The 13,356-nt window shown below is 36.7% G+C and overlaps 1 protein-coding gene across 1 annotated transcript; it reads left to right on the top strand.

Annotated features, from left to right (window-relative positions):
- The first annotated feature begins 6,219 nt into the window (after positions 1–6,219).
- Positions 6,220–13,013, top strand: LOC135226454 (uncharacterized). Its single transcript, XM_064266047.1, has 6 exons — positions 6,220–6,331; positions 7,346–7,487; positions 8,733–8,976; positions 9,462–9,581; positions 9,714–9,905; positions 10,091–13,013. Exons 2-6 carry the CDS (start codon positions 7,346–7,348, stop codon positions 10,290–10,292), a joined length of 900 nt encoding a protein of 299 aa, XP_064122117.1. The 5' UTR covers positions 6,220–6,331; the 3' UTR covers positions 10,293–13,013.
- The last annotated feature ends 343 nt before the right edge of the window (positions 13,014–13,356 follow it).

Below are 13,356 nucleotides of genomic sequence, written 5' to 3'. Positions count from 1 at the left end.
TATTTAGCGAAAGTTGCATCGTAATCGGCTGTCGGGTTTTTTTTTCCTGGAATCATTCTTTTGGGAAACATCTTTACAGTGATATTATATATATATATATATATATATATATATATATATATATATATATATATATATATATATGTCGTGCGCCCACAAGCGCGTAATTGAAAGTTGTCACGAGGAAGTTTCTAATCATTTCAATTCCGCAGTGAAAGGCTTCTGCTCGAACACTTTCTTTTCTTCTTCGTGACGTCAGACGTATCTCTTGGATTATTCAAGATCATATCCGTTAAAGGAACAGCCATCTGTATGGAATAACGAGTTTATACGATTGGAGAGGCACTTAAAACCCAACACACACACTGCACGACTACTCAATTCATTTACCTCGGTTAACAAACTGTATTTATTCTCTTAGATTAGCATATGTAGCCTCTTGGTTATATTCTTAATTAATAAACACTACTTCGTTGAACTAAACATTGGCATATGTAACTGAACAAATCACCTAATATATTCATTCTCTGAGATGAAAATACAAAAAAATGAGTATCCAATCAAGCCATTACTGGGAGATATCTAAAATATACAGTACCTAAAATACTTTTAATGCTGCAGGCTATCTTGCGACATAAATAGATTGAACTTTATTAGATTGAGATTCAGGATTAAAAGCAAAGAATCACGCAGCACAAACCACGAATAGGTAGGAAGTATACAATACACATGTACATTTTTTTCAGCAAACATTGCCTTTTAAAGAAAAACACAAATCATACTACAATGGGCGTAATGTCTGTCTGTCTGTCATTCAATCACGGCCAAATAAACGGCTGGTCAGATGGGCATGAAACGTGGCAGAGTTATGGTGGGGACCCCTAAGATGGTTTGTAATGGGGTTTCATCCAACCTAACCCCCTCCTTTGTAGGGGGTGGGGGTGAGAAGGAATTCCCTGAAACGGAGCTGTTTCTAGCCGTGAAACGAGGCTGGTTATTCCCGTAGACTTAGTTACTTTACGATTTTTCATACATAATTTCTGTACAACTTCCCCAGAGAAAGTCGCGAATATTTCAGCTCAGACACAATAGAAGATGAAAATTATCATCAATATCCGCAAGATTTTTTGAATAACTTAAATCCATTGGGACTGCCAGTGCACAAAATAACGTTGAAGAAGTACTGCCCGGTAATGTTGCTTCGGAATTTTGATCCTGCCAATGGACATAGCAACGGAACGAGGTACACTGTTATGTAGCTAAACTCCCAACTCATCGAAGCAGTGATAGCAACGGGCCCTCACACCGGCAAACGTCTGTTCATCCCCCAGATTCCTTTGATGCCTACAGACAACCAGTTTCCGTTCCAGTTACGTCGCAGGCAGTTTCCCATCAACCTGGCCTTCTCATTCACTGCAAAGAAGTCGCAAGGCCAGACTTTGGATCGTGTTGGTGTGTTTCTGCCGTCACCCATGTTCACGCATGGCCAACTGTATGTGGCGATGAGCAAGCAACCGACTCTGCCAACTTGAAATTAAGTTGTGGACAAACTGATAATATTGTGTACAAAGAGGTTCTGTAGAAGGTATGTATAAAAATCACCCTTATTTTAATATTGCTGAGGAAATAGTAGATATAAATTTTTCACTTCTGCACCCGTATTTTAAGTTTGCTAGTAATAAAAACACCCAAATCCACTAATAGTCCAGAGAATGCTTGTCAGTGGCCATTACCAGACATTAGATCAATTTACACACGTTATATATGTATGTATGTATATAAATAAGCAGTCATTCACCTTAATACGGAATGTCCTCTAAATACACAGAAGTTTACTCCAAACATGCAGTGAGAATTATCTTTATTATACATCCAATTCATTTTCTTCTTAGCCTAAACATTACCCACAAATAATTATGTAAACCTGCAACAAAAACCAGTATTCTAATAGGTACTAAATTTAGTCTTACTCCACAGAATTTAGTGCAATAGGTTGGTATAGCCCGTTCGGGTGTTTCTTTCATTCTCTTCTATCCTTTTTCTTATCATCATTATTAATATAATTCTTTATGCGAGCACATTTACAATCACTTAGAACATGCCAAAAAAGGCAACTTACGCGTCATGAGCAATCCAGCATGAACAGATCACTAATGAATGAGAGAGAGAGAGAGAGAGAGAGAGAGAGAGAGAGAGAGAGAGAGAGAGAGAGAGAGAGAGAGAGAGAGAGAAACAAGCTGCATAATCTGTGACTTCTCAAGGAAAAGCTACTCCTTCGACAAGATATCCCAGTACGCTGTGATATCACGTCCTAATTCAGTCTCAACTTCAAGCATCTTATAAATTTATGTGCAACTTTCTTATTCTAATTCAAAGCCTGTTGCAAATGCAAAATGTGACTCCCTGTCCTAACTTCAGGCTCCTTGCAATAACTGTACAATGGGATTCCAGGTCCTGATTGCATACGTTTTGCCATTGATCATGAGGTTCCGCGCCCTACTCTCAAGCATGTTACAACTGCACATCGTGATTTCATATCTGAATTTCAAGCATCTTACAATGCTATTTTCCACCCTAATTTGAAGCTCCTTATAACTGCAATGTTATTTCATGCCCTTACGACTGTATAATTAGATTTCATGTACTAATTCCGAGCATCTTACAACCGCCCCTGTGATCCTGAAAATAAAATTCATATATCATACAACCGAACATTGTGGTTTAATGTCCTAGTGTCTTATAACTAAACGATGGGATATCATGCCATATATCTATGTGCCAGGAACGTTTATGATGTGAAATTGGTCTTACTTTAAACAATCTTATAGTTGTAAAACGCGATTTCACGTCCTAATGTTCAGCATCCTACAATGTACGAGGAGATTGCAGATCGTGATTTCTGGTGTCTCACAACTACGTATAAGGCCTCACAACTACGTCAATGGCCTCATTTCATTCGTCTTACGAGTTTCAACCGCATTGTAATCATATACCATGATTCCATGTCCTAATATCCGACATCCTACAAAGGTGCTAAAGAATTCCTTACTCTAATTTTACCTGTTTTGCAAATCGCTATTTCAATCCCTTTCCTTATCCCAGGCGCCTAAGGTGTAATTCCACGTGTCCTACAATTATTATACAAGGCAATTCCATGTTGTAATTTTAAGACTCTTAAAACTGTTCAACGTTATTAAAAATCCTGGCTTCAAGTGTCCCACATTTGTAGAACGTTATTTCATGTCCTGACTTCAGTCGTCTTACAAATGGAAAGCGCCATTCCACGTCCTAATATAATCCACCGAAGTTTTATGTTTTCACCAAGCGTCAGGTAGTTTGACTACACACTATAGAATGGATAAAATTACCAACCTAAAATTCTAATTACATAAAACCCATAAAAGTTCCTCATTACTCAAAAGAGCCTTTAGAAGTGAGCAAGGGCGGTGACCTCCTTACCAGTTCTGCAGACACTTTTACCGAAAACAAAAACATACAAGGAAAAAATGCGCCGAAGTTTCTTCGGAGCAATCGAGTTTTCTGTACAGCGAATGATGCTGTATAAAACTCTAATCCACGTCCTATGGAACTTTCAGCAACGGTGAGGTGGTGGCCTGTGTTGTTGGCTAACTTCAACCTAAATACAATAAGAACTACCGAGTCTAAAGGGTTGCAATTTGCCGTTTGATGATTGGAGGATGGATGATCAACGCACCTATTCCTAGCCCTCTAGCCACAGCAGTTTATAAGATCTGAGGTTGGGCAGAAAAAGCACGGACGGACAGACAAACAGCCAATCTATATGAAATGAGTGTTTCTGATCACCGTGTGACCGTCGTCCGTATGTAAGTAGTAACTGTTGTGGATTTTCCACATTATTTTTCTACAGAAACTCTCAGCGAGTTTCCATCCAATTCACAACAAACGTCCTGGTGTCGAGAGATCATAGTTTGTTAAATAGGGGGTCACGTTCCAAACAATGAAAACAAGGTGGGTAATGTTTGGAAAAATTTTTTTTCTGAAACTAGTGACATGATAATAAAACCCGCGTGAAAGCTTCCATAACTAGTTTGACTTAAACCATGCCACCAGGAAGAGGAGAGGGGCATCCCAGTTGCTCTATAATTTTACAGTGGAATGTGAGAAAAATCTTTAATATACAATCAAACTCTTAAAATGTAGATTCGTGTGTTGAAGGCACTGCCTGAAGACAGGGATGTGACTACAACAAGTCATGTTTTAATAAAAATCCTCTAATATAGTGCTTGCAATTGCAGCAAGGTGGAGGACCAGACGACTTCCGGCATGAAGCAGCAGACAACTAAAGAAGAAAGACCTCTCTTCGTGCAGGTAGTCATTTTCACTAACGAGGAGTGAATCTAAAGAAAAAAATATTAATGTAATTATATATATATATATATATATATATATATAGATATAGTATATATATATATATATATATATATAATTACATAATATATATATATATATATATATATATATATAATTTATGCATCAAGTACTGTTAAACCACACTCACTGTGTGTGTGTGTGTGTATGTGTAAGAGAGAGAATGTGTCTGCTTGATAATACTTGATGAATAAATAAATATATATATATATATATATATATAGATATATATATATATATATCTATATATATATATATATATATATTATATATATATATATATATATATATATATATATGCATCAAGCACTGTCTGCCAAACACATTCTCTCACACACACAATTGTATATATTCTCTCTCATTTAAAATATTATATATATATAATATATGTATATGTATATATATATAGTATATAGTGCATAATATTATATATATATATGATATATATATTATATATATATATATATATATTATATAATATATATACATATAATTTATATATACATATGTATATATATATATATATATATATATATATATATATATATAAATGCTAAAAAATCACAGTAGATCCACGTGACTTCATGATATAAGCGAATACCACAGGAAAAATAATAGGCAGAAATTCGTAGCCGAGCGCTTTCGTCCCTTAATAAGGCATTGTCGAGGCACAAATGAGATACAGTTGAGAAGAAAGTTACAAGGTAAACAAAAAGATCAAGAATACCAGATGGTTAATTGTCAAAACGGTTCAAATCAAAGAGATAACCCAGGATAATCAGACATCACACGGTCCCACACTAAAAGAGACTTAGCCGTAAGAAAAACGGAAGCTTAACCATACAAAGTAGAAAAACATTTATACAACTGACTATATTAATTTTGTTGCTTATATCTATCTACAACTTTTTAAAAATTTTTATATATATATATATATATATATATATATATATATATATATATATATATATATATATGTATAGTATGTATGTATATGTTTGATTTACTGCAACACAAGTACTATAACTACATGTGTCTGCATATTCAGGTATAAATTTCACGTGTACATAGTAAACTCTATGCAATTATACATGCACACCCCTACAAATATATATATATAGATATATATATATATATATATATATATATATATATATATATATATAAAATCATTCATAGCTATACCTAAGGAACATAAATCTCTGCGTACAAACACACATAAGGAGCAAACATGGCACATTTGCATTAAAACAATCTGAATACGGTCTAATTTACTATTTCCTTTCCTTTGTCTATTCTTTCAAAAGCATCTATAATCTTGTGAACATGTAATACATCCCCCCTCCGTCAACAAGCATCAACTGGCAAGACGTTGTTCACTGAAATACATCCTCAGATATATTATATATATATAAAAGGAAATAAACCGTCGTCACATACCAAACTAATCTATCCTACCAGATCCCCACGCCAACCACTGACCCCGTGACCTCGATCAAGTACATACCGGCCTTGGCAGCGTGACCGATACCCTCTGAACAAAACGACTCCTGTAAATGGAAATATAGAGTCATTCCAGGCCAACGTTTATTTCATCTGACGCCGATTTCACAGAAGCTGCGATAAAAAGGATATTCTCATTTGAAAGCTGAAGGCGCCTGTTGACACAGATACTGCACGCGAGCGTTTCCTGGATCACATCCCCGAAAGATGTTTTTACCAGAACCAGTTGGGGCCCCGGAAGAAGCGTAGCGAAAAGAAAAAAGCGGGGGCCCCGTAGCGAGCCCGGCGATGTATTAAAGGTGCGTCGTCTGCTGTCAGAACGTCACTAGTGAACTTGTTGGTGTGTGATGTGCTAAGGAACCCAACGGAAAAGAACTCGTCTTGTTGGTGTTAATATAATATAAGTGACTCTTAAAAAGTAAGTTTAAGAATCAAAGTTGTGTGATGAAGTGCCTGCATGTTGGCTTTCACGATTTCCACGTACGATACTCGATTCATTAAGGACTGCTCGAGGAAATGTCTATATAATTCAGGGCTGACCCAGCACAAATATTTTAACAGAAAACCTCTTGTTAAAGTTGTGGAGCAATTTTCACCAGCTTTGTTTAGTGCAATTGGATTACTACTTACTGCAACTTCGGAATCTCCAAGCAGCGCCAGTTCCCATTACCTGTTAAAATTCCAACTTTTACAATATTATGTAGTATTCAATGTGTTTGAGAATGTGAATTCTTCTCTCAATCTAAGGTTTCCTTGTATTATATATTTACACGTTGCTTAAGAAACTTAATCAAGTTTGTTTTGTGAACGATCACATTGGTGACCCGTTGCCGAGTAATAAAGAAAAAAAAAATCTTTGACGCCTAAAGTTAATAACCGTAAACTCTTTGCTCACATGAACGATAAGTTTATTCGTGTCACATCAACATTTCTTTCAAGACCATTCATTTAAATACTGGTAAATTGCCTATCGTCTCATGTTTAACTATATTGTACTAAGAACTTGTGGAATAATATTCCGATAACTAAATCCAAAAGGCGTCGCTAAAAGCTGCTACCATCATAAAACCGAAGTCATGGCGCCCATTAAGTTCACTACAAATAAAAAAAAAATTGCCAAAAATGTTCCATTTTTACGTTCATCAAAATAGCTTGTCGAATCACTGCCGGACTGCTGAATCTAATGTAAAGGCATAAACTTCGCTTTAACACTAAAGGAATCATAGTCGCGCGTTCTCACTCTTTGAAAATCACGTTACATCCACCGACATTAAGTTTAGTCTTGCGCATATCTATATCTTATAATGATAATTTGTTACTATTGCTCAAAATATTTTTCTTTTCGAAATACTCAAACTATTATTTTAAAAATTAAAATGAAAAGTTCCTCATGCTCCCTAGACAGCGCACTAACCCCGTCTCCCTCTCGCAGATGTATTCTTGGCTGCGCGTGTTGGTGCTCATATCGCTGGCGGTGTTTGCCGTCACAGCGCTCGAAGAGGACACCCAGGCCGAGGAGGCGCAACCAGTAGAAGAGGAACCCGACTTTGTGGATGACGGTGATTCCCCTCAAGGTATGAGTAAATAGAAGTCTGATACCAGCAACATGTAATTTCAATGTGTCCCTTTCTGACCTGTAGGTACTAGCCACGGGTATGTCTACTAGACGGTGTGAGGGGAAACTTGAATAGCTAAAAGGGGGTTAGACTACCAAATGACTACATATACATACATATATATATATATATATATATATATATATATATATATATATATATATATATATATATATATATATATATATATATATATATATATATATATATATATATATATACATTATATATTATATAGGTTACCCGCACATGAGAGGGGCTTGGGTTCTCCTGTGAAACAGTGAGATAAGGCAGGTTCCAATGATAAAATTATAAGTTGCTCTTTAAAAACAGGCCTTGATATTTCGAAGGTTTCAGTAACAGGAATGCTGTATATGTTTGCAATCTGCATATTTTTTATTAAAGACGCCATTAAGGATATAGTTTACATGCCGGGACAAGTTTATCTAGTGATAGATAGATCGTAAGGGCCCCGTTATTCATAGAATAACTTGCGATAACGTTTAATGATAATAAATCGTGGTCTATCATTTTATGAACTCGAAGTTTTCAAGCAATCGGCCAGTTTTCAACCTTTGCACCGACGTTTTAAATGCTTCACTATGAAAACAAAAACGTTTTATAACAAAGACGTATAAAAATCTTGCCCCTAACCTTTCGGCGACTCTTAGCAGCCAAAGACCCAATGCAAAATTCTTTACTTGAACAGTCGAGTGTCCAGTTTTTGTGCTGGTTTGACGTGGACAGGTAATAAGATGCTCTAAATCTATCCGGGTCAGTGTAAAAGGGATGGGGGTGGCTTTACTGAAGGACCTTTGCTCAGTAACGCATTATGTACTAACCAACAGTCAGCAGTAAGACGGGAGAAGGACAAGCAAAAATCGTTTATTCATAACAACTGAAGGAATGAAAAGATTACGAACATGGCAAAACACTGGAAACGTTTATGCATTTGCACACATTATTGGCTGATTAAGAAGACAGACTGGAGGGATTATTTCCGTTCGATTTTTTATAATAAACATTCAGTATCATGACATAAAGTTTTCAATATAATATACCGCTAAGGCTTTCAACTGAAGGAAAAAAAAAAAAAAAAAAAAAAAAAAAAAAAAAAAAAAAAAAAAAAAAAAAGTCAGATTTTTAAATATGTATTGCTTTCACACGCATGCAGCTGTAGCAGATTCTCCAACCTTATTTCAGGTCGCACTCTTAGTGAATGGAGCGAATCTTTCTGGAGATGGATGGGCTATGACTACGACGAGTACTATGAGGAAGATTACGACAACAACTTCATCTTCCAGGCTGCCAGTCCTCAAATAGGATACGGGCTTCCAGCCGTCGGATATCTGTCGCCTTCGGGAGGATCACCCCACTCCTCCTACAGCAGCTACGTTCCCGTCCAAGCTTCCCCGCAATCGTTCGCTCATCCAGCTAGAGATGATGAGTGAGTACTATTCCATTCTTTTTTCATGATAAGGACGATAGTCCAGAAATTGTGAAAATGAGCTTAAAAAACAAACAGTTTGTGCAAGGACAAAGGTGTGGGGCTTAATCCCAGGAAGTAACAGCAGACTATAACATGTAGCTTCTTGGTGGATGCAAGATTTTCACTTAGGGAAGATAGGGCCACATGGAGAAATCAAAGTTCTGGCGTCAAGAAAACGAACTGTTCTTACAGATGCCTTACAATTCCCCTGTGTGGTTCTGTTCTGCTCCTCGAAGCATTTTTATTAACTTCTCTGACTAGCGCCCAGTCAGAATTGTACTGATGGCAAAATAAAGAAACGAATAACAGTTAACTCTACTAAGGATCAATCTAGCAAACTCTTCATGTACTGAAATCAATACCATATCCTAATGATCTTTGCAGATCAAAGAAATGCGTTCTCCGAGGCATCACATTCAAATTTTGCTTTCTTTCTCTTTCAGCTACGACGAAGACAGCTGGTCAATCACGGATATGTTGTTCGATATGGCAATCACTGTTGTTCCCGTTGGTCTCCTCCTTTCTGCTTTGCCAACTGGTCTCTTCACCTTCGCCATCAGAAGGTTATTTGGATTCTTTTGGTCATTCAATAACTTAATGAATTACTGAATATTTAGCATATTAGATTCAATTAATCATCAACATTTTCAAAACCTGACAGTAGGAGACCCAATAACCGTTTTTTTCTTCATCAGGCGTAGCTTCGATGACAGCAACTTGCTGATCGACAGTCTGGAGCCCACTGAAATCAATCGCATCGTCTCCCTCCTGAAGAGCGACCTGACTGACCGTAGGTGCCAGGAAGAACTCTTCTGTGAGCTTAGCAAAGTTGGCGAGTATGAGGACTCTTCTTACCTACAGAAGGCTTTCTACTACATCTCGACTCTGTAAGTATACTTCTCACATAGCCTATATTATGTTATACCAAATCTACACTTACTAAGAGTACAGTTCAATGTTTTCTTGTTACATTACAGTTTGTTTCGGGCTGTGTAACCATGCAATTTCATAAATTAACTCTTTCATGTGAAAAAAGTAGGAAATAATTTATTTATACATGCAAATTTTGCAGGACACCAGACTTCCTGGCCAGCAGATTTGGTGTTGGCAGATTGTTCCGCACCACACGCTCAGGGTACTGCCAGGCACTGCAGTGCCCTTCTAAACCTTTCCTAGAACCTCCCAAAATAACCCACCAGGTTACAGATACCAACCTCATCTCTGAAGTTGTCACAGATGCCGAAAAGGAGGCTACCGAGGTGTCCAAAGAATGATCTGAACCGCTGCTTACCTTGAAATAAAACAGCCGATCGTGACAAATGAATCATCATCATAATCATCATTCTGCAATTTAGCTGACTTTTGTTCTTTGGAATACCTTAGTTCTGTTTAGTTGCTGGCAACAAACTCTTCAAGAGCTGCTTATCAGTGAAGTCAACCACAGCAGACCTGCGAGCAAAAGCAACGTAAGCTAGTCATGCTAACCAAGGATGCATACGTAGGCGTCGCATCACATCATAATGCACCCAAGGACATGGCTATCATTTAAGTTATTAGTAATCAGTACATATATATATATATGCAATGTTCTAAAAAAACTAATTTTTTATTCTCAGTTTTTCTAAATCTCTGGGTAGGTTTCTATTTTAACCACTGACGTGAACAGGTGACCGATATCTGTAGACAAATGAAATGTAGACAGACCTGCAGCAGACGCCACGGAACCACGTGACTTAGTTTAAATCTCTCACGGTGCCATAGCAGCCACAAAGTCTGGAAATGCTCACATATGCTAACTTATCTGCTACCATTAACGCAACAGCTCGCGCAATGCACAATGACTGCTGTGAGCTTATGTCAATGGAAAAGCAGATAAAACTTTGTGACTGCCATGCTGACTTGATGGACTTCAATTTGTGCTCCCTAAACATGTGTTCAGTTCTGCACACGAATTATCTATCAGAATCAAAAATATTTTTTTTTCCTGATGAAATGGCATGCAAAACGGTAACGGATTTCACTCCCTATCCAAGGCTCGGAAAGCAAACCGTAAAAATCAAATGAAAATGGATGCCAATCAGTGTGTACTTTTTGTGGTCCATTAACAAGATTCGCATTGTATTTTTGTAAGCATCCCACAACCCACACCATTATGCGTTTCACATTTCCGTTCACGGGAGATTCATTCTGCACTACTACATAACCTTCCGTAATTTAAGTGTGTGTGGTTAACGTGACTGATAACGATGTAGATACTGTATTTATTTTTGTATACGTAGAACAATGTATCATCTAGCTATTGGGGCTGGCCCTCAATCCGTTTTATACTCAGGCTCTCCTCCTGAATACTTTCCACAGTACTTTTAAGGTTGCTCAAATGACATTATTAGGACAGAACGCTTGACGCAAGGAGTCGGTAACACCTTTGCCAAGATAAAAACACACAGCCATACGTTTGGTTTATGAATTAGACTTAAATGATGTTGAAATTAAATGTAAAATTGAGTATTCTACTCATTGAAAGAATTACCATTTCAAAGCCGAGTATTTCTTAAAATAGCAAAATATTCACATGGCAAAGGTGAAACTGAATCTTTTCATGACTACGGGTAGACTTACAGCCAAAGACTTCCAATGGATTAGCACACGTCTGACATTCAGTATCTAAGGTTGCACTGATAGTTACAGATGACTTGTAAACATTGACCCTACTATATAATGCAACAGCCCAAGTCCAGTGGCTGCATCTTCATTTTTCATTGAACACAGATGTTTATTCTCAGATCGGATCGAAACAAGTGACAATAAAGACATGTGACATTACAAATGAAATGTGCTTAAAACTTACGCAACGACTGTTCAACAAGTCACACAAATGTAACTTATCACACAATCACTGGATTTTATTATGCAAAAGACACAAGCATATACTTAAATTTGCTCAGCTCTTCACTGTTTCAGATAAATTTCATGAAATGAGTCATTAGGCAGCAAATTTCATGTAAGGCTGAAGTCACTCTGCCCTTTTTGTGAACGTACACTTCACTTATCCTAGACATAATAATCATAGCATGCTTATCAGAACATAACTACCTGGGTTATTTTTTTGCCCCCAAAAAACCACTGGTGCTATTTCGTCATTGAAGTGAAGAAATAGAGGTCCAGAGACGGAAATGGACTTTACCTAAGACAAGACTGTGATATAGATTTATGTTAGCTAGACAGCCCAGAATGCCAGACATAGACGATAGCAATGACATGATTTATAAATCTTTTCTAGCATAGTGAATCGTTCTTAATTTTTCACAGAATGACAACTATCTGACCTTTTCTTTTAGTATATTAATAATAATATCTCATTCAAGAAAACTGTGGAGCTGCATTAAGGCTACGATGCTACAGAGATACATCTGGCCAGAAGTGAAGATCTGAAGTTTCTTACCGAGTTACTGACACTTGAAACTATCACTTCTAAATTTCTTAGAAGACAAGTGATTGGAAAAAAATAAACTTTTCCATAATATCTAGTTAAGGAGGCATCAAACAATTCCATTAACTGGAGATATGGAAACTGACTTTCCATGACAGAAACATTACATAATACAATACACACGGTTTAACTCTGGTTCACTTTCTTAAAGCATGCACAATAAAATTCACGGGTTATGTTGAATGTTGCATTTCAAGTGACTGACGCCAACGACTACACTTCAGTTTCGAGTGAGTCTCGGTCTGCTAACGAAGTGAACTGACCTACTGACTTCTGTTGGACCAAAAATGCAATATGAATGTAATCACAATATAAACAGTATATTATGACAAGAAACTCTCTCATCTAAGTTTTTCTTTGTTCAGACTTTTAGCACAGGACTTCTATTATATTTATGATCATGTTTTTTTTATTTGTTATCACCATTTTGTACTTCCCTTTTGTTATATTTATTAAGAATATTTATTTTTGTTCTATCAGTACAATAAAAAGCATCCTTTTCAAAGTGTCGTTATTCTTACATACGAACAAGGTCACCACAAAGAAAAGTCTCATTTCACTAACATCACACTGAAAAAACAACAGCATATGTCAATAAATGATTTTGAAAGTTCACAATTTGTGACCACTATTCCGAGTGACAAAGTTTCTTCGTTCCCGTTTCTACTAAAAAGAAAGTCCCTCTGGCACCATTATGGTTGCTGAGGTTACTATTGAGTTTAACAAGTGAGAATCGTCCTTTAGTGTCAGGCCTAAATTTCTCAAGTTCCACATAAATATTCAATTTGTGTGTACAGTATATTTACTTATCTGATTTGATTCATGTTTAATTCTTGTCTTGTGTAGTC

Source organism: Macrobrachium nipponense, chromosome 14 (assembly GCF_015104395.2).
Source record: "Macrobrachium nipponense isolate FS-2020 chromosome 14, ASM1510439v2, whole genome shotgun sequence".
Classification (NCBI taxonomy): domain Eukaryota; kingdom Metazoa; phylum Arthropoda; class Malacostraca; order Decapoda; family Palaemonidae; genus Macrobrachium; species Macrobrachium nipponense.
The sequence above is the reverse complement of the archived record's forward strand: the minus strand, read 5'-3'. Positions and strand labels throughout refer to the sequence as shown.